This window comes from Phalaenopsis equestris, unplaced genomic scaffold (genome assembly GCF_001263595.1).
Source record: "Phalaenopsis equestris unplaced genomic scaffold, ASM126359v1 Scaffold234043, whole genome shotgun sequence".
NCBI lineage: Eukaryota > Viridiplantae > Streptophyta > Magnoliopsida > Asparagales > Orchidaceae > Phalaenopsis > Phalaenopsis equestris.
In genome coordinates, this window is record NW_018251970.1 from 5,456 (window position 1) to 24,400 (window position 18,945).

The window sequence follows — 18,945 nt, forward strand, 5'->3', positions numbered from 1 at the left end:
CTAAGATTAATTTAGAAAGGCCACAACCTTTTTTTTCCTCAAAGACTTAGATGGCAAAAACTGGATTAACAATTTTCAAAGTTTTTTAGATATTTAAAAAGCTTACAATCAACATTCCATTGCTAAAGCTTTGTAACAAATTCCAAGTTATGCTAAATTTTTTAAAAAGATTTTAAACAAAAAGAGAAAATTTGAAGATAATGAAACTGTTGCACTAAGCAAAGAATGTAGTGCAATAATTCAGAAAAAGCTTCCCCAAAAACTCAAGGATCTTGGTTACTTTAGTTTACCTTATGCAATTGGAGAAAAATTTTGTGGAAAAGCTTTATGTGATTTAGGAACTAGCATTAAACTCATGTCATTATCTATATTTAGAAGGTAAGGTTTAAGAGAGATTTCTCCCGCTACTATAACCCTTCAGTTAGTTGATCGATTTATCACTTATCCTATGAGGGTTATAGAGGGCATATTAGTGAAAGTGGATAAATTTATCTTCCATGTGGATTTCATTGTGTTAGATATGGAGAAAGATAAAGAAATTCCTATCATTCTAGGGAGACCTTTCCTTGCCACCAAATGAGCAATGATAAATGTGCAGAAAGGAGAGTTAACCATGAAAGTTAATGACCAGAAAGTTACATTTAATGTGCTTTAAATCTATGAAGTATCTAGCTAAAGGAAATGATGATAAATGTTATATAATGGGTATTATTGACTATTTGATTGTTAATCATCTCCAAAAAAAGATGTCAAGTTATAATAAATAAAAAAGAACTGAAGGATGAAAATGAAATTGATTTTCAAGATAAATTAAATGGGATAAATACTGAGGATTCAAATTATGTTCAGGAAAGTTTTGAGATTTTGGACACTACTAAAAATAGTAAACATATGATCCCTTCAATTGAAAACCTCCTGAACTTGAGATGAATGTGCTCCCAATGCATTTAAAGTATGCATTTTTATGGAACTCATCAACATTACCCATTAAATATCCTCAGATTTAATTGAAGCTCAAGAAGAAAAATTAATGGAGACTTTAAAAAATTATAAAAAAGCTTTTGTATGGACGTTAGCTGATATTAAAGAAATCAGTCCTTCAATCTGTATGAACATAATTTTAATGGAAGATAACCATAAGTCTAGGGCAGATCCTTAAAGGAGATTGAATCCTATTAAGAAAGGTGTTGTAAAGAAAGAAATTTTAAAGTAGTTGGATGCTAGAATTATTTATCCTATTTCTATTATCCTATTTCTTATCCTATTTCTAATCATGCTTAGGTTAGTCATATCCATTGTGTTCTTAAGAAAGGGAGAGTGATAGTAGTTGTTAATGAACGAAATGAATTAATTCCAACAAGACAAGTCACTGAGTGACATATTTATATTGAATATAACAAATTAAACCTTGCCACTAGGAAAGATCACTTTAACTGAAAATTTTGAAGACTTTTCAAAAATTATTAAGCCTCTGTGTCATCTTTTAGAAAAAAGATACGACATTTGATTTTAACAAGGAATGCCTAAATGCCTTCAAATTATTAAAGGAAAAATTAATCACTACACCTATTATTATTTCACCTGATTGGGAAAAACTAATTGAATTAATGTGTGATACAAATGATTATTATATCAGGGTAAAAATACGATAAGATTTTTAAAGTTATATATTATGCCAGTAAAACTCTTAAAGGAGCACAACTTAATTACACTACTACTGAAAAGGAGTTATTGAAAATAATTTATATTTTTGATAAATTTAGACCTTATCTTATTGGATCTAACTGTATTATGCATATTGACCACTCTGCTATTAAATATCTGATGTTGAAGAAGCATGTAAAACCAAGTTAATTAGATGGGTCCTTCTGATGTAAGAGTTTGATTTTCAGGTAGTGCACAGAAAGGGTACTGATAATCAAATTGCTGATCATTTGTCGAGACTTGAACAAGAAAATTATGGAAACTTTGATGATGTAATAAATGAAAATTTTCCTGGTGAACAACTATATGTTGTTCTTGAGTGGCAATTGCTAAGTTGCACATTCTATGTTATGCAGATATAGTTAACTTTTTAGTTAGTGTTATTTTACCCTACAGATTAATGAGCCACCAAAAGAAAAAGTTCATTCACGATGCAAGATTTTACTTTTGGGATGACCCTTGTTTATATAAAGAATGTAAGGACCTAGTCATCTGAAGATGTGTACCAACTAAAAAAAACCATGTTTATATAAAGAATGTAAGGACCTGGTCATCTGAAGATGTGTACCAACTAAAAAAAACCATGGAAATTATTCAAAAATGCCATAAATCTAATGTTGTGACACATTTTGGAGTGGATAAAACTACATTTAAAATTTTACAATCTGGTTTATATTGGCCTACATTATTTAGGGATGTTAACACTTAAGTGAAAACTTGAGATAGATGTCAGAGAGTAAGCAATATTTCTAAAAGAGATGAAATGCCCCTAAATTTTACTTTGGAAGTTGAAATTTTTGATGTATGGGGTTTAGATTTTATGTGACCATTTGAACCATCTTCTGGAAAACTATACATTTTTATTAGTTGTGAATTATGTTTCTAAATGGATTGAAGTTGTTGCTTACCACGATGTGATTCTCAACGTGTTGCAAAATTTTTAAAGAGAAATATTTTTTCCATATTTAGAATGCCAAGAGTGATCATTACTAATGAGGGAAGTCATTTTAAAAACTATAGAGTTGAAACATTAATGAGGAAATATGGAATTAAACATCGAATGCCATAACTTATCACCCTCGAACCGGTGGTTTAGTAGAATTATATAATCATGAAATTAGAAGAATATTTGAAAAAACTATAAATCCTAACAGAAAAGATTGATCAACTAGACTTGATTCTGCATTATGGGCTTATAGGACTGCTTATAAAACTCTTATAGGAATATCAACATATAGGCTCACGTTTGGAAAGGCTTGTCACTTGTTAGTTAAATTGGAGCATAAAGCTTATTGGGCTATTAATGAATTTAACTATAATTTGAGAAATGCTCGTGAGAAAAGATTATTGCAATTAAATGAGCTTAAGGAAATAAGGAATGAATCTTATGAGAATGCAAAGATTTATAAAAAAAAGATGAAAAATTGGCATTATCGGAAGATTTTGAGAAATAACTTTGAGCGCGGACAAGAGGTTTTACTATATAATACAAGATGAAAAATTAATTCTAAGAAAACTTAAGGCTAGTTGATCGGGGTCATTTATTGTAATGAAAGTCTATCCTTATGGTGTTGTGGATATTAAAGATCTGAAAGCTGAACAAATAATCAAGGTAAAGAGACAGATTAAAACCATACATTTGTAGAAACAAGCCTTCAGATGAAGAGATCCTAATACTGGGGAAAAAATTAGATATGTCCGGCTGACGACGTTAAACCAAGCGCTTCGTGGGAGATAACCCATAGTTATTGATGCAGATGGATTTGTTTGGTGATTGTTGTTATGTCAAGTTTATGGTGTTATAATCAGTCTTCAATGTAAGGAGGCACAAAACACTTATTTGATGATTAAAATGAGATTGGGATGAGTAAATTGGACCTTTGACATTATTTAGTATAAGCGCTTAAGCGCCCCTTTACAGCGAGCATCGCACCTAAGTGCCAAATATGGCGCTTAGGTTGCACGGTTCGAGTAACTTCTTAAGACCACCAAACTTTGGTTTTTACCCTCTCCTCTGATAAAACTACTATGGAAGTGAATTTGGATATCTTCTTCACAATTCTAAGTGTTTTAGAGGAAGAAAGGAGTGGAAGAATCATCCCTACCTTGAGATCATTGCCTCAAGATCAATGGAGAGTAAGAACAATGGGTAAGTTTTAATAAAAGAAGTTGATGCATAAGGAAGCCCACATATACTTCAATGGATTCCTTGCATTGAGCCTGGAAGGAGTTACAAAGAAACTTGTGAAGATTGAGAAGGAGATGGGAATCTGCATTCCAAGTTAAGTGAGATCTATTACCAATTGAACATCTGGAATGGCAATTCAAACAACAGTTCAATCACATGGCATGTTTCCAGAAGTATCAGGTAAGGATGTATCAAGATAACTAATGGATAAGATAGAAAGTTATGGAACATTTTCCTCGCATTCCTTTTTAGCACTTATTTGATCGTCAAATTTTGATGGGTGAAAAGGTGGATGACAACAACGTTCACAATTATTAGTGGTCAGAACATTGTGTGGAAAATCTAATGATTTTGTATGTTTATTTGTTGTGTACCAACTTTTAACATAAGGTGACTCTAGTACTGTGAATTTGTATTTTGTTTGCATTTGCATAGTTTTCCTTTTTGAATTGATGTTATGTCTGTTTGTGTTGAACTTATGCTTATGATAATGAAATAGGGCTAAGTTTGTGCTGTAAATATTTGATGTTAGTGTACTTGAATGATTGGATTGATTTATATTTAATAATCCAGTAGTTGTGCATGTGAATGTTGGAGAGATGAAGAAGCCAATTAACTATCAAAATGATTATTGAATCTAGCATATTAGAGTTTGAAAACCTTAGGTTTGCGGTGCTCTTTTGAAAATGATAAAAACTTCCAAAATCTGAATGGTTGAGAACTGACGCCTAAGTGCCCAAACTGGCGTCTTGGCGCCAAACTGGTCGAAACATGCTAAAACCCAAATTTTTTATCGGTTCACGCCATTCTTTCATTGAACTTCGTCTTCTTCCCCATTTTTTTGCAATTTTGCACCCTAGGTCTTCTCCTACCTTACTTATTGAAAAGATTTTTGGATTAAAAATTTTAGAATTCATGATCTTTAGGTAAGAGGTTCACTTTGCCCTTAAAATTTTCAATTTTCACCATGTATTTTCTCCACATTGTGAAGATACCAAAAATACAAAATTTAGGAGAAAAGGGTGAAAAATGTATGGTGAACAATTTTTTTTTGCTTGGAAAACACTTATAGTAGTTCATAGAACTTATTTTGGAATTTATTTAAATTTTTATTCAAATTTTTATAGATTGGATTATGGTTCCTAAAATTAAGAGAAGCAAGGGCAAAGGCACTTTTGATCCTAGAAAGTTTATTAGTAGTAAGGTTCAAGAACATTATATTGATCATCTTATTTCAAAGAAACTAATCCAAGAGCAAGCATTTCTTTCTACTGGTGGTTCTGTGGAGAGTATAATTATAGCTTGGTGTTGGGAAAGTTTTTGTTATTTTTCTGTTGCTGCTGTCATTTCAGTAGTTTTAGAATTTTATGCTAATCTCCCAAAAGAGACTGACAATATGGTGTAATTTAGAGAAAGCCAAGTAAATTTTAAGCCTATTAGGATCAACTCCATATTTTGGTTACCTGATGTAACTGACTGTTTTTACATTGAATTTGATCTTACCGGGGAAGAAATTTAGGAGATTATAGCATTTCTGAGTGATGGAAGTGGAGGTTGGAAGATTAGAAACAATAAAAAAGTAATTTTTTCTTGTTTTTAACTAAATGCCCCTTCAAAGGCATGTCATTACTTTATCTCTGCTCTTCTTCTTCCTTCTAACCATTTAAGCAAAGTGACCCGAGAGAGGGATATTCTGAACTACTGAATTTAGTTGATGAAGCCCATCAATATTGGCTCCCTGGTTTACAAAAACATTATTCATTCCTCTAAATGAGGAACTAAAGCAGGTTTGTGTTACCCTTCTCTCATATCTACTTTATGTAGCCAATATGGAGTTAGTTTTGAGTCTTGGGAAGAGTTGTTGCATCCACTAAAGCTTATTGGAAGACCTCAAGTTAGAGCCCCTAATATCCCATCTACTTCCACCTCTAGACCTCTTACCTCCACTTCTACTGATCCACCTCCTAGTTTTTGGGATGTGCTACTGAGTGAGAGATATGAGGAGCATCGGTCAGATATGTTCTTGATGTCGTGTCGATTGTAAGATATGAAAGAAAGATGGGATCGTGTAGAATAATACATGCAAGGGAAGAGTGATTATGACGCGACTTATGATGAGTCATTAGTGAGATTTTTTAGGGGTGATCATTCAGTTGAATTTCCTACTTGCCATCGATTTTCTCCACATGAGCATCGTAAGTCAATGAATGAGGACATTCTTGATGATGAGGAGGAGGAGGACTAGATAGTGTTTACTTTTCTATCGTAGATCTTACATGTGAATTTTCTTTATTTAGTCACTACTGATATGTATTTATGTTGGATTGATGTAATTTCACTTCTTATTTTACTGCATTAATGACTCTTGCTCCTGTTTATTTAGTATTACCTGTGTGTTTGAGTAGTCAATTACTTTGCAATTTTCAAGCTATACATGTTGATTTCAAATTTACTATTGCTTAGCACCTGTCTTTACTACTTGTACCTCCACTATTCTCCTATTTAGAGCTTTTAATTTTTCTCTTTCGTCATGCTTATTATGCAATGTATTGTTTTAAACTATTTTAAAAAATCAAGTTTGGGGGAGGGAAAATTTTTTTTTTAACTAAACTTTATTTATCTTCAATAATATTTTAAAAAATCAAGTTTGGGGGAGGGAAATTTTTTTTTTTTTAACTAAACTTTATTTATCTTCAATAAGCTATATTTTTAAAAATTATTTTAACTTAAGGTGTGGTATGTGGTGTTAACTTTGGAGAACTGTATTTTTTATTATACAAGTGTAATAGTAGACTTAAGTAAAATTTTCTAGTAATAAGAGGATGGTTCTAGAGGTAAGATATTTTGGTATGAAAGTATCGGACGATGCTTTTAATATTCATAGTAGAAAAAAAAATTATTTTTGAAAAACTTAGAATCTTAGATCTATGCTTAAAAAAATGAGAATTAGAGACTTAGGATTAAGAAGATCCTGAAAGAAAGAAAAAGCAAAGCATAAAAAATATATACATGAGGAGAAGCTTGTGTAGATGTTTAATTAAAAATTGGCTTTACTTGAATCAACTTGAAGGAAGAAACTTATTTATATTTCTGAGCTTAATTATAATTCTAAAAGTATTAGTATATTTACTAGTAGAGTTCTCCTATAATTCTTTCTCTTTTAATTCTTCTAAGATTTCTTAAGTATGACATATTACAGTTATTTTTGAAATGAATAGAAAATCTTAATTTCTAAACTTGATTACTGAATATTTTTATACTTTAGTTCTAACTTGATTTATTAAAATTTTTTTCTAAAAGTTTTACTATCACATTTTTAGGATAAAAACTATATGAATCTTTATATGAAACCCACTACCATAAGTTATAATATTTTTACATAGTAAAAGAGTTACTTCAGAACAAGTAACGTTTAAGTTTAGGGGAATTAACACATATTAAAATTACCTATTTTATATATACAATTCATGCTTATTTTTTTGATGATATTGCACTTTAATGAAATGTATTTTTCATGTTTTTGTTTCAGGTACATGAAATGGAGTTTATAGGAAAATGAGTGAAAATGTATGCAAAATGGAGTCATGAAGCAGTAGCGCCTTAGCGCCAGAATCAAAACGAGATTGGCGCCTAGGCGCCATAAACGATTACCCCTTTTATTCAATGAATTTGAACAAATTCTGAAGAGGTATCTGAAGCAACCCTAGGTGATTTTTGGAGCTTTATATATAGGGATGAATTCCAAACAAAAATAGTGTGTGTGTGGAATCGTTTTAGAGTAAGTTAGATCCCTATTAGAGTGAGCATCAACCATAGTGAGAGAGTGGTGAGCCTTTGTGATTGTTGGATTTTTGTGAGTCTTGTAAGGGTTTACAAGAAAATTTAGAGGATTACTTGGAGAAGAGTTAGAGTTAAGTATCTGTACTTTTTTTCAAGTTTTGTTTTGTAAACTTGAGTTTTTAATATAAATCATGCTTTATTTTGTTATCCCCATGAATTCTGAGAGTTTTCCATTTCTTTCTCCTTGGAATAAATAGTAATCATGTGGAGAATTTGATTTGTTTATAACTTCTTTTATTCCAAAAATTGTGATGGTATTTCCACCAGTTCTTTATTTACTTTGCAAACTGACCACTTGTAATGTTAAAATCTGTTGTGAAACATAACAGCTTCGGAGGACTATGATTTTATCCAACTATTGAGTACCACAACAACCTTATGAGGAGGGCATTCAAAATCTAAGGAGAGTGCAAATAGATAGGGAGATAAGTATTGATGGGCGTAGAATTGGTGTTTCTAGGGTGATAAGCTAGATCCTTTAGTAATTTGGTCTAAAGTTGAAACATGAGTCCCTGGTATGCTCTATAGAGATGGCACAATGTGTCTTCTAAAAGTGAGAGGTTAGAATCTACTTAGCACTACCATTCAATCAGGAACTTACTTTAGATTAGCTAATGTTCCTTATACACTCGGGAGAGGATAAAGAATATGTTTTCTCTTATTTTTCACAATTCATCATTTAAACCTTAAAGCTTTTGATTTCTACACATATTATGAACTCATTACAAGGAGAAAGATTCTTTTCATAATTAGAACTCTCATTTACATTTAACATAGTTTAGAATATCTACATTTACATTTAATTTTAAACAGAACTTCTAGGAATTTAGTAGTTTACTTTACACCTGAACTTGTTATTATATTTTCTAGATTAATTTATGTAGTTTTAAGTAAAAGTTTCACTAAAATTCTATACAAGGAATTATCGCTTCCATGTGGGATCGATATTGGGTTTTTTAGAAAACTCTATATTACTTGAAATGATACATATACTTACGCATAACTCATAGTGTGAAAACTATTATTTTAAACTTTATAATATTTCATTTGTTCACACTAGCTGCTAAATATAAAATTGGGTCAAGTTTTTGGTCATTTTTTGGAATATAAAAATCAACATAATTGTGGGTTGGGTCAGCGAGCCGCTAATCGGTGAAGCTGAAACCAAGGGGGGCTTGTGCTTTCGGTGGTGGGAGTCGCGTTGCGAGTGGTAGTTGAAATCGTTGCCCCTCTTCAATTCAAAGATTTCTGACCATATTCGTGCAAATACCCTATGCCCATCCCCTCATTTGTCACCTATGTTTTTAGGCATAAACTCAGTTGCGCTCCCCTCCCTTTGTTGTCGGTGTCATCGACTAGTTGCTACCCTCTGTTAAAGGTTGTTTCTTTATGCCTTTTTTGAGTTTTCAGTTTCCCTCTACTTCATTGCCTCGTTCTGCTTCACAGAAGGCTGACTTGCACTTGTTCAGCTTCTTTGTTCAATTATGTGTGCTATTTTTCTGTTTCTCTGAGAATTTTTGTTGGACATATTTTTATTATGCCTATTTTGATGTTAATAATTATTGATTTTATTGCTCTTACTTCTTCCTCGGTCTAGAGGAACATGTTGGGTGAAAAAATTCAGCAATGATTCCATTTTTTATTTGATAGTTTATTTAATATTGGATATACATCTGTTTTGATGCAAAGTTGAGGGTTTCATGACAGTTAAATTAGCAACATCTATTTCCCTCATGATCATTCAAGAGAAATTATGGAAGGATAAATATATGAATACTATTTTTTTGTTTCTCTGAGATTTTTTCTTATAGTTGTTTTTTTATATGCATGTTCTCTTGTTAGTAATTCCCGATTTGCTTGTTGTTGCCTCTTCTTCAGTCTAGATGAATATTCAGGGGCGAGAAATTTGAGCACTGATTTTTTTTTTTTTATCTGAAAGGTTTATACCATTGGAAATGCATAGTTTTGAGACAAACTTGTAGGTTACATGACAGATTAGTTTGCAACATCTTTTTTCCTTCCCAATCATTTAGACGAAGTTATTTAAGTATAAATATTTGAGTACTGTTTCTTTATATCATTGAGAATTTTTCTTGGACTTGGCTTTTTATATGCCTATTCTCATGTTAGTAATTGCTAATTTGTTTGTTATTTCCTCATCTACGGTCTACATGAACTTTTTGGGGGAAGCAATTTGAGCAATGGTTTCATTTTTTTTAAAATTTGAAAGATTTTTACCATTGGAAATGCATATGTTTTGAGACAAACTTGAAGTTTACATAGCAGCTAAGTTAGCAACATCAATTTTATCTCATAATCATTCAAGAGAAGTTATGGAAGAATAAATATATGAACACTATTTCTCTGTATCTCTGAAAATTTTCCTTGGACTTGTTTTTTAAATGTCTATTTTTATATTAGTAATTGCCAATATGCTTGCTCTTTCATGATCTTCACTCTACAAAAACATTTTAGTGGTAGAAATTTGAGCACTGGTTTAATTTTTTTCCTTTTATTTGAAAGTTTTTATTATTGAGAATGCATGTGTTTTGAGACAAACTTGAATATTACATGACAGATAAATTAGCAACATCAATTTTGCACAAACAAATTAGGAAATTTGTAGCGATCCAAAATACATGTCATTTTTTAATATATTGGTTTCTTTATCTATTCTAACATTACTATAATAAAGAAAATGTATTAATAATTTTCTTTCTAAAAATGATTGCATCGAAGCAATTGACGAAATGCATGTCGACACACCATTGACAGTCAAGAAAAAATTGCGTATACCCGAAGGTGTAAGGTTGCTACACAGAATATATTAGCAGTTTGTGATTTCAACATGCGTTTTACATTCGTGATAGCTAGCTGCAAGGCAATGCCCACAACAACAAAAGTTTTAAATTTGCAACTCGGCGATGTGAATACAAATTCTCCATGCCTCATCAAGGTTGGTACATTTTAGCATCACTAAATTATTTCCATTTGAGCTAACCCACTAATGTTATAATTTTGCCGAAAAATATTACTTAATCGACTTGGATATTCATTACAACGGGATTTTTTAAAGCCATTTCCTAACACGATGTATCACCTTCCTAATTTTGAGCCCAACTGCTAGGTGATTAGAGAGAGGAATGAACTCTTCAACAAAAGACACTCATCATTACAGAGTGTCATCGAGAGAGCATTTGATGTATGGAAGAAGAAGTGGGTCATACTCTAAGATACACCTACTTATTCATTCAAAAAAAAAGTGAAGATAGTTGTTGCAAAAACAACACTCCATAATTTTATATGGAGGCATCCATCCCGAGATGATATATTTCAAGGTTCTAGATGAATATCCTACCTACTTGATTGAGGAAGTTAACCAACATCGAGCTAGTCCTTCAATTCTTGAAGAGGACTTTAATAAGAACGAGTACAACACTCCTGAGGGAGAAAGCATCCAGGCGATGATAATTCTTTGGTGAATGAAATGACCGTTCTTATGTAGCACCACTTACTTATTTGTTATTGATAATTCATATTTCAGTGTTACATTGATTCTCTAGATGTATTTTTTCTAAATATTGGTAGCAATTTGTATTGTAGCTTTCTTTATGTGTTCCGACAACATTTTATTTTTAAATTTAGGCTATTTAATTTTTTTTTTAATATTTATTGAAGGTTATTATCCATTTATTTTTTGTTAATTGGAGCTATAGTGTTTTATAATAACAGAAAAATATGAGTTCAAGAGCATAAGATACTTTGAAAGTTTTGCTTTACTATTGTGGCGATAGGTGTGTTCAACATCAATCAATAAGGGAATATAACTACGGGAGAAGATTTTACTCTTGTCTAGGAAACATGACATCTGTTGATTGCGACTTTTTCTATTGGGTTGATGACATTGATGTGTTCCTTTCAGATCATGATTAAGCAAGGAGATGCTAGCATGGAGAGGAGATTGTCCCAAATACTTTATCATTGGGGCTTGAAGATGAATATCATTCTAGGCTTGTTGGTTACTGTTGTTGTCCTTATTATTGTAGTTATATGCTTCATGCCACTGAGCACTTTTTTATGTATTAGAGTTTTTTGCAATGTAATAATTTTTTTCTAGTAGTAGGAAATCTTTTTGTTATTTAGTTGTAATTGCTCTAAAAACTGTACTTATTCGAATATATTACACATAAAGGGCAAAATAAACTTTCTCATCAGAAACAACATCACAACAGATCTCTCAAATAAACTCTTGCTTCTTCATCAACAATTTTCTAACAACCCCTGATAAGCTGCTTCTTGGAAAAGCAGCTGTCGTCCTAAACACATCCTTAGAAGTCCTAATCCGTTCATAACAAAAAGAGGTGCGAACAAAGACATTAACATACATACCACCCAATTCTATTGTATTGACATATCTAAATTTTTAAATTTACTTTTTACATTAATAACTCTCAGATTCTTCATATTACATAAAAAATATTATAATTTTAATTTTTAAAATGTTTAATACACCTTTTCGTGCATGAATAATATGGCATGCTATGTAAAAATAAAGTTTGTGTGAGATATGTAAATAAATAGGAATTGAGAGGTATATATGTAAATCATCGAAAAAAAAAAATTAAGTAGCGAGAAATAAGTGAGGAAGCCACAAATCGTCTGGTCTATCTCCTCTTCTCCAGCGCTGCTCTCCTAGCTCTTGTGGGCAAACTACCTGTTGTGAAATGGCAATGAAAGTGCCTGTAGGGGGATTGAGCTTGGCACCACCTTCGTCTTCCTCTTTGTGCCCTCCTCCTAAGATGGCTCTGGTCCGCTGCTCGCCTCTCAGGACCTCCTTCTTCAATGGAGGGGGTACGACGTTAAACTCTCCGCGCATCTTTTGTATTTGGATTTTTTTTTGCTGTTTAATGATATATTTGATTCTGAAATGGAGCATTTATGTATGCCATTGTCAATCTTTTAGTGAACAGTTTAACCTTAATTTAAACTTTGGGCTCGATTCGTTAGATTGCGTGGGTGCTTGGAAGGCGATTGAAGGGACTTGTGTTACTAAAAATTGCTTTGTTGTTGAAGTTTCCACAATTGATTTTTGTTTGAGCTTGAAATATATAGTTTTTGAACATAATTAACAACTTATTATGTGTGGACCTAGTTCTAATGCAAATACAAAGCGTCCGTGGTAACTGAAGCAATATGACAATCTGTTTGAAATGAGCATGCGTTCCATTTGTTGCTTTTCAAATGTCTTATGGCTAAACGTAGTGAGTAAGATGTTGCAAGAGACGTATTAACCCTAATTGTTATTTCTCATTAAGAATTCCATTTGCTTGGCATGAAAAAACCATTTTCAACGTTTGATCCACTGATTTAGAAAGTTGGTTTATAGGTGGAATGAAATATGAATGGCATTTCAGCAATGTTGCTGTTTGTCATTGAAATTAAATTTTAAAAAAATTTTGTGAAAAGGATTGATCCACAGGATGCACATATTTCCACCTTATGTTAATGATATTACCCTAAAGATATTCTGCCGTTCTGAGAAACAATGGAGAAAATGTTATTTTTTTTTACTACTATTCTAAAGGAGAAACAACAACAACAACAACAAAGCCTTAATTCCACTGCGTGGGGTCGGCTATATGAATCCTTTTTCTCCATTGCGTCCTATTTAGTGTCATAATTTCATTTAGTTCTAGTAAATTAAGATCATTTTTAATACAATAAGCCCAAGCCTTCCTAGGTCTACCTCTGCCTTTCTTAACACAAGTCAAATTTAAAACATCTACTCTCCTAATCGGATCATCAGATGGTCTACGTGTAATGTGACCAAACCATCTAAGACGACTTTCTCTAATTTTGTCTGTCACAGGAGCTACACCAACCCTATCACAGATATATTCATTTCACATTTTGTCTCTAAGTGTAAAGCCACTCATCCACCTAATCATTCTCATCTCGGCAACACTTAACTTATTATTATGCTTCTCTTTTAAAGGTCAACATTCAACGCGATATAGCATTGCAGATCTCACCACCATTTTATAACATTTTCCTTTCAGTTTAAGCGGTACTTTTGTATTACACAAAAGGCCCGAAACATTCCTCCACTTCAACCAACCAACTTGAATTTTACTATTAACATCCCCATCTATATCACCATCGCTTTGAACAACGGACCCAAGTTATCTAAATCGTTCACATCACCCAAAATCACACTTCTGTCACTAGAGCTATTACTACTAAAATTACATTCCATGTATTCAGTTTTAGTTTTACTTAAATGAAGGCCTTTAGACTCCAATGTAGACTTCCATAATTCAAGTTTTTCCTGGGCTATTTCTCTTGTTTTATCCACGAGAAAGATATCATCAGCAAAAAGCATATACCAAGGTACATCCTTCTGTAGATGTCCAGTAAGACCATCCATAACTAAAGCAAAAAGATATGGGCTTAAAGCCAATCCCTGATGTAATCCAACAGAAATAGGAAAATATTTGTTCAATCCTACTTCAGTTTGAACACAAGTAACAACTCTAGTATACATATCTTTAATGACTAGAATATAAGTCATATCAAAACCTTTCTTCTCAAGAACTCTCCAAAGGATATCTCTTGGAACCTTATCGTAAACTTTTTCTAAATCAATAAAAATCAAATGTAGATTCTCTTTATTATCTCTGAACTTCTCCATCAAACCTCTCAATAAATATATAGCTTCCATAGTAGACTTGCCCGGCATAAATCCAAATTGATTATGAGAAATCATTGTGATGCGTCTTAACCTATGTTCAATTACCCTCTCCCATAACTTTAAAGTATGACACATCAACTAATCTAAAGGAGAAAGTTTAACTTTTTTTTTATTTTTTTTATATGATTTGTTAACATAGAAATCTCTAAAGCTCATATCTTGCTTTTTCCTCTTCTTCCTCATTTTTACAGTTCTTTGAAGATTTTGAAGACAATATAATATGACTGGAATGCTTTTATTGCAATGGAAAGCTCATTTCCACATTGGAGAATTTTTCCTCTTAAAAAATCTTGAATGAAGAATGTATTGAAATTCACTGGCCACTTGATATTTTTTGTCCTCGACAACACTCCTATTTAAGATGCTCCAATAGAAAAAAGTCATGTCAAATATGAGTTGAATTCCTTTTAAACAATACCAAAATTTAAAAAATTTATAGTTTTATTGCCATGACAATCTTCTGTGCAAGCTGTTAGTTTACTTTGATGTTAAGGCTTGTTAGGAGGTCGCGTAAGGGACCTAACTAGCATAATTGTCACACCTCATTATCGAGTGTAATAGAAAATCATAGAAACCTAGCAAGAAGATGCGAGATGAAAACTTAAAACCATTCTTATTGGTATAAATGTAACTTCAATAATATTTGTATCAATTAAAAATCATCAGAATATCAAGATAAAAATATCACCTACTAATCTACTTCTAAATAGTAAGTGAAACTTAACTGCACTATTATATCAAGTAAATATTTCTAATGTTAAGCACTTCCACTATTATATTCGACATCATGAGTATAAACTCTCCTTTAGTGATGCACAATCAGGAACTTGAAAATCATAAATCAAGATGCATGAGTTTGTAGGAAATAAACTCAGTAGTTGAAATCTGACAAGCATAATGACGAGACTTGAAGTATAATATGATTAATTAAAGATGCAACAATAATAATAAAGTATTATATTATGACAGTTGTAAAACAATGTCTAAAAAATAAGATTTTAAATACAATAAATTATTAATTGTGCTTATTATTTGTTAGAGTTAATTATTTTAATGTATATCAACCACTAACTATTGTATTCAAATGCAGAAACATTTACTTACATGCATACTCTATTCATATTCTATAATGGATTCATTCTTATATTTCTCATTTTAATATGCAAACATCTATAGTTAATTCATATTGACATTTTGAAATCAAGGAAGGTAGGCATCGGTTCCATAAAATTTCAATAATTTATCAAAAGAGTTGTTACTCTATAGATCCAGTGGTCTGAGTAGCCATTATTAAATGTGCTTAAAATCAATATATCAATCATTATAATAAACATGCATATTGCAAGTAGTTTATACGAGTATTATAATTAATATGACTGATGTTATTTACATATGAAAATACAAGCTATAAGAGTAAAATCCATTTTATTTTACAAGGATAAACATATGAAAAATAATTATTAGAACTATAGGAATCAGTTCAAGAGATGAGCTTTTTGCTACAATAATTAAGACAAAAATATTCATGTAACTTACTATTACACGAACATAAAAAGATGATCACATGTCTAACAACTAAAGCAATATCATTGGCAGGACTATCAAACTATATATATCTAAAATCCTAATAGATTTATTAAGTTTAATGCATCTAATAAAGACTGTTACATTTATTTTCTACCTAATAAAGAGTTACCTACCTAATATAGATCATACATAGTTCAATGCATTAGACATGATTCCACCATAGCTTATTGTTCCATATTTTATAAACTATGAAAACTCATATGAAATATACACTGAACACAAAAAAACATAAAAAACTAAATAATCCAAACAAATAATATTGAGTAAATTTTTAAATTTATAATTTCTATGGATTTCCATTAATTTATACTAAAGTCAACATTTCAGATTCACTTGCTATTTAATATTCAACCATGAACTATAATTAATCGTATGTTTAGAAAATCACTGGTATACCCTAGAAATTAAACCAACAATTAGGTATAGGTTATGCATATTCATGATTACTATATACTCTTATACAACATAAGATAAATTTTTACACATAAATTGTCATTAACCGTAAGTCTTGATCTATATCAATGATTCTACCATTATCTAGCTCTCATTAAGTTAAAATTTGGAAACCACTGCTAAAATTCTTACCTTAATCTATGTAATTAAGTTCATACATCAAAAACAGCACACAAAGTTAAATTTCCCACACAGACCATTTTAATCTCTTAAACGATATCACATAAAATTTAAAGTTGATTTAGATTTAATATCTTCTTAAAGTCCTCTGAAAATTTTAGTTGTTCAAACTAATTCATATTCTCTATTCATATAGGAGCAAACATAAACAGACAAGGCATGTCTTGGGTTTAAGGTTTATGTAGCTTAAGTTTATTAAGATGGGGACCATAATAATGTTGGAAGAAGAAGAAGAAGGACAAGAAGAAAAAGTAAAACTTTTTATTTCTTCCTCTTGCTTTTCATCTTGTCAAATGACCCTGTTGAAGCTATTGAAACTACGAAACATTTGGACCAAGGGTCCATCTTTCTTGGTAACAGGACAAGGATCACTCTGATTCCGACTTAATTCACTCCCATGCACAGTTCTTTCGCTGCTTTCCCTCTTGATTGCTCACTTTACACTCTTTGTGGTTTTGGTGCCTTAAAAAGTCACGATTTAAAACTTTAACGGTTGTGAGTGACATTGGGTCTGATTGGGTCGATCCATGAAGTTAAATACTGGCTAGTACTATAAGGTGAAAGATAGACTATATTATATTTCTACATGTTTGTCGAAAACTTCATATTGAAGGAATATTTGCTATAATTATGGTTTGATTCCTTGGAATATTAGAAGCTGATGGGATACATTCACTTAGCAGTGCATTTGATGTGTTGATAGAATTCTATTTTATTCTCAGGCCTCGATACTATAGTTGATGACTTTCAATAATTAAAGAAAGATAATATGGAGGCAAGTAGTTTTAGATCTTTCTTGTTTGGTAATAGTTAATGAACCATTAAGTGATGGTGATTCACTATGCAAATAAATCAAGCTGAAGATTTTGTAACTAGTATGATGACATTTGTTAATTTTGAATGATTGAAGGCTATGTTTAACAATTAGTCATCTGATTGAGCTCCATAGAATAATCCTAATTGAGTTGCATTCTTCAACGACTGTCTACGATAATAATTTGTGATCCTAAGAATTTTTTTTAGTGATCTTTATAATAGATTGAATACTAAAGAGGGTGAATGACATATGTATAAACTAGCCAAATAAAGAGAAAATAAAAGTAAAGATTTAATTCAAATATAGTGTATTAAAGATGAAAATCAAAAAGTGTTTTTCTTAGAGGAAGATATTCAATAGAGGTGGGTGAGATATTTTGATAATTTTTTCAGTGAAATTTTTGAAAATATAATCGATCTTAGTGATTCTTAATATCGTTAATAATAATAAAACTTTATTTTTACCGTCATATTAGTAAAAAAGAAGTTGAAGAGGCTTTAAAGAAAACCAAGGGTGAAAAACCGGTAAAACCTGATGGTATCCCAATAAAAGTATAAAAATATTTAGAAAATTTAGGAGTTTTTTGACCCACTAAACTTTTTAATATTATTTTAAAAACTAAAAAAAAGCATGCGGAGTGGAGGAATAATATCTTGGTCCCCATTTTTAAGAATGAAGGGGATGCACAAGAGCGTGCAAATTATAGAGGAATTAAGTTAATGTGTTATACATGAAATTATGGGAGAGAATAATCGAACATAGGTTAAGACACGATACAAATATTTTTCATAAATAGTTTGGATTTATGTCGGGAAAGTCTACTATGGAAGCTATTTATTTATTGTGAGGTTTAATGGAAAAGTACATAGAGTAAGGAGGATCTACATATGTTTTTCATTAATTTAGAAGAAGCTTATGATAAGGGTCCAAGAGAACTTTTTTGTAGAATTCTAGAAAAGAAAGATGTTGATATGACTTATATTCAAGTCATCAAAGATATGTATTATGGAGCTTTTAATTGTGTTCGAATAGAAGGAGGATTGACCAAGTATCTTTTTATTTTCTTTGGATTACATTGAGGATTGGTTTTAAGCTCATATCTTTTTGCTCTAGTTTTGGATGCTCTTATTGGACATTTATAGGAGGATGCACCGTGGTGTATACTTTTAGATGTTGATATCCTTCTTATGCATAAGATTAGAGAAAGAGTTCGGTAAAAACTTGAATTATGGAGGTCTACATTAGAGTCTAAAGGTCTTTTGTTTGACTAGATCTAAAACTGAATACATGGAATGTAATTGTAGTGGCAGTAGATCTAGCTGTAGAGTTGTAATAATGGATGATCAAATCATTAAAAGGTGTGAACTTTTTATATTTCTCAGGTCTATAATTCAAAATGATGGTGATATAGATGAGAATATTTTT

At 31.3% G+C, this 18,945-nt stretch overlaps 1 protein-coding gene across 1 annotated transcript in view; it reads left to right on the forward strand.

The window, feature by feature from the left end:
* Positions 1–12,366: 12,366 nt before the first annotated feature.
* The window catches only part of LOC110038822 (probable membrane-associated 30 kDa protein, chloroplastic), a 44,207-nt gene continuing 37,628 nt past the window's right edge, over positions 12,367–18,945 (forward strand). The window contains exon 1 of the mRNA XM_020743733.1: positions 12,367–12,583. Coding sequence (XP_020599392.1) covers positions 12,457–12,583 — 127 coding nt within the window. The 5' untranslated portion in view covers positions 12,367–12,456. The remainder of the gene's footprint in view (positions 12,584–18,945) is intronic.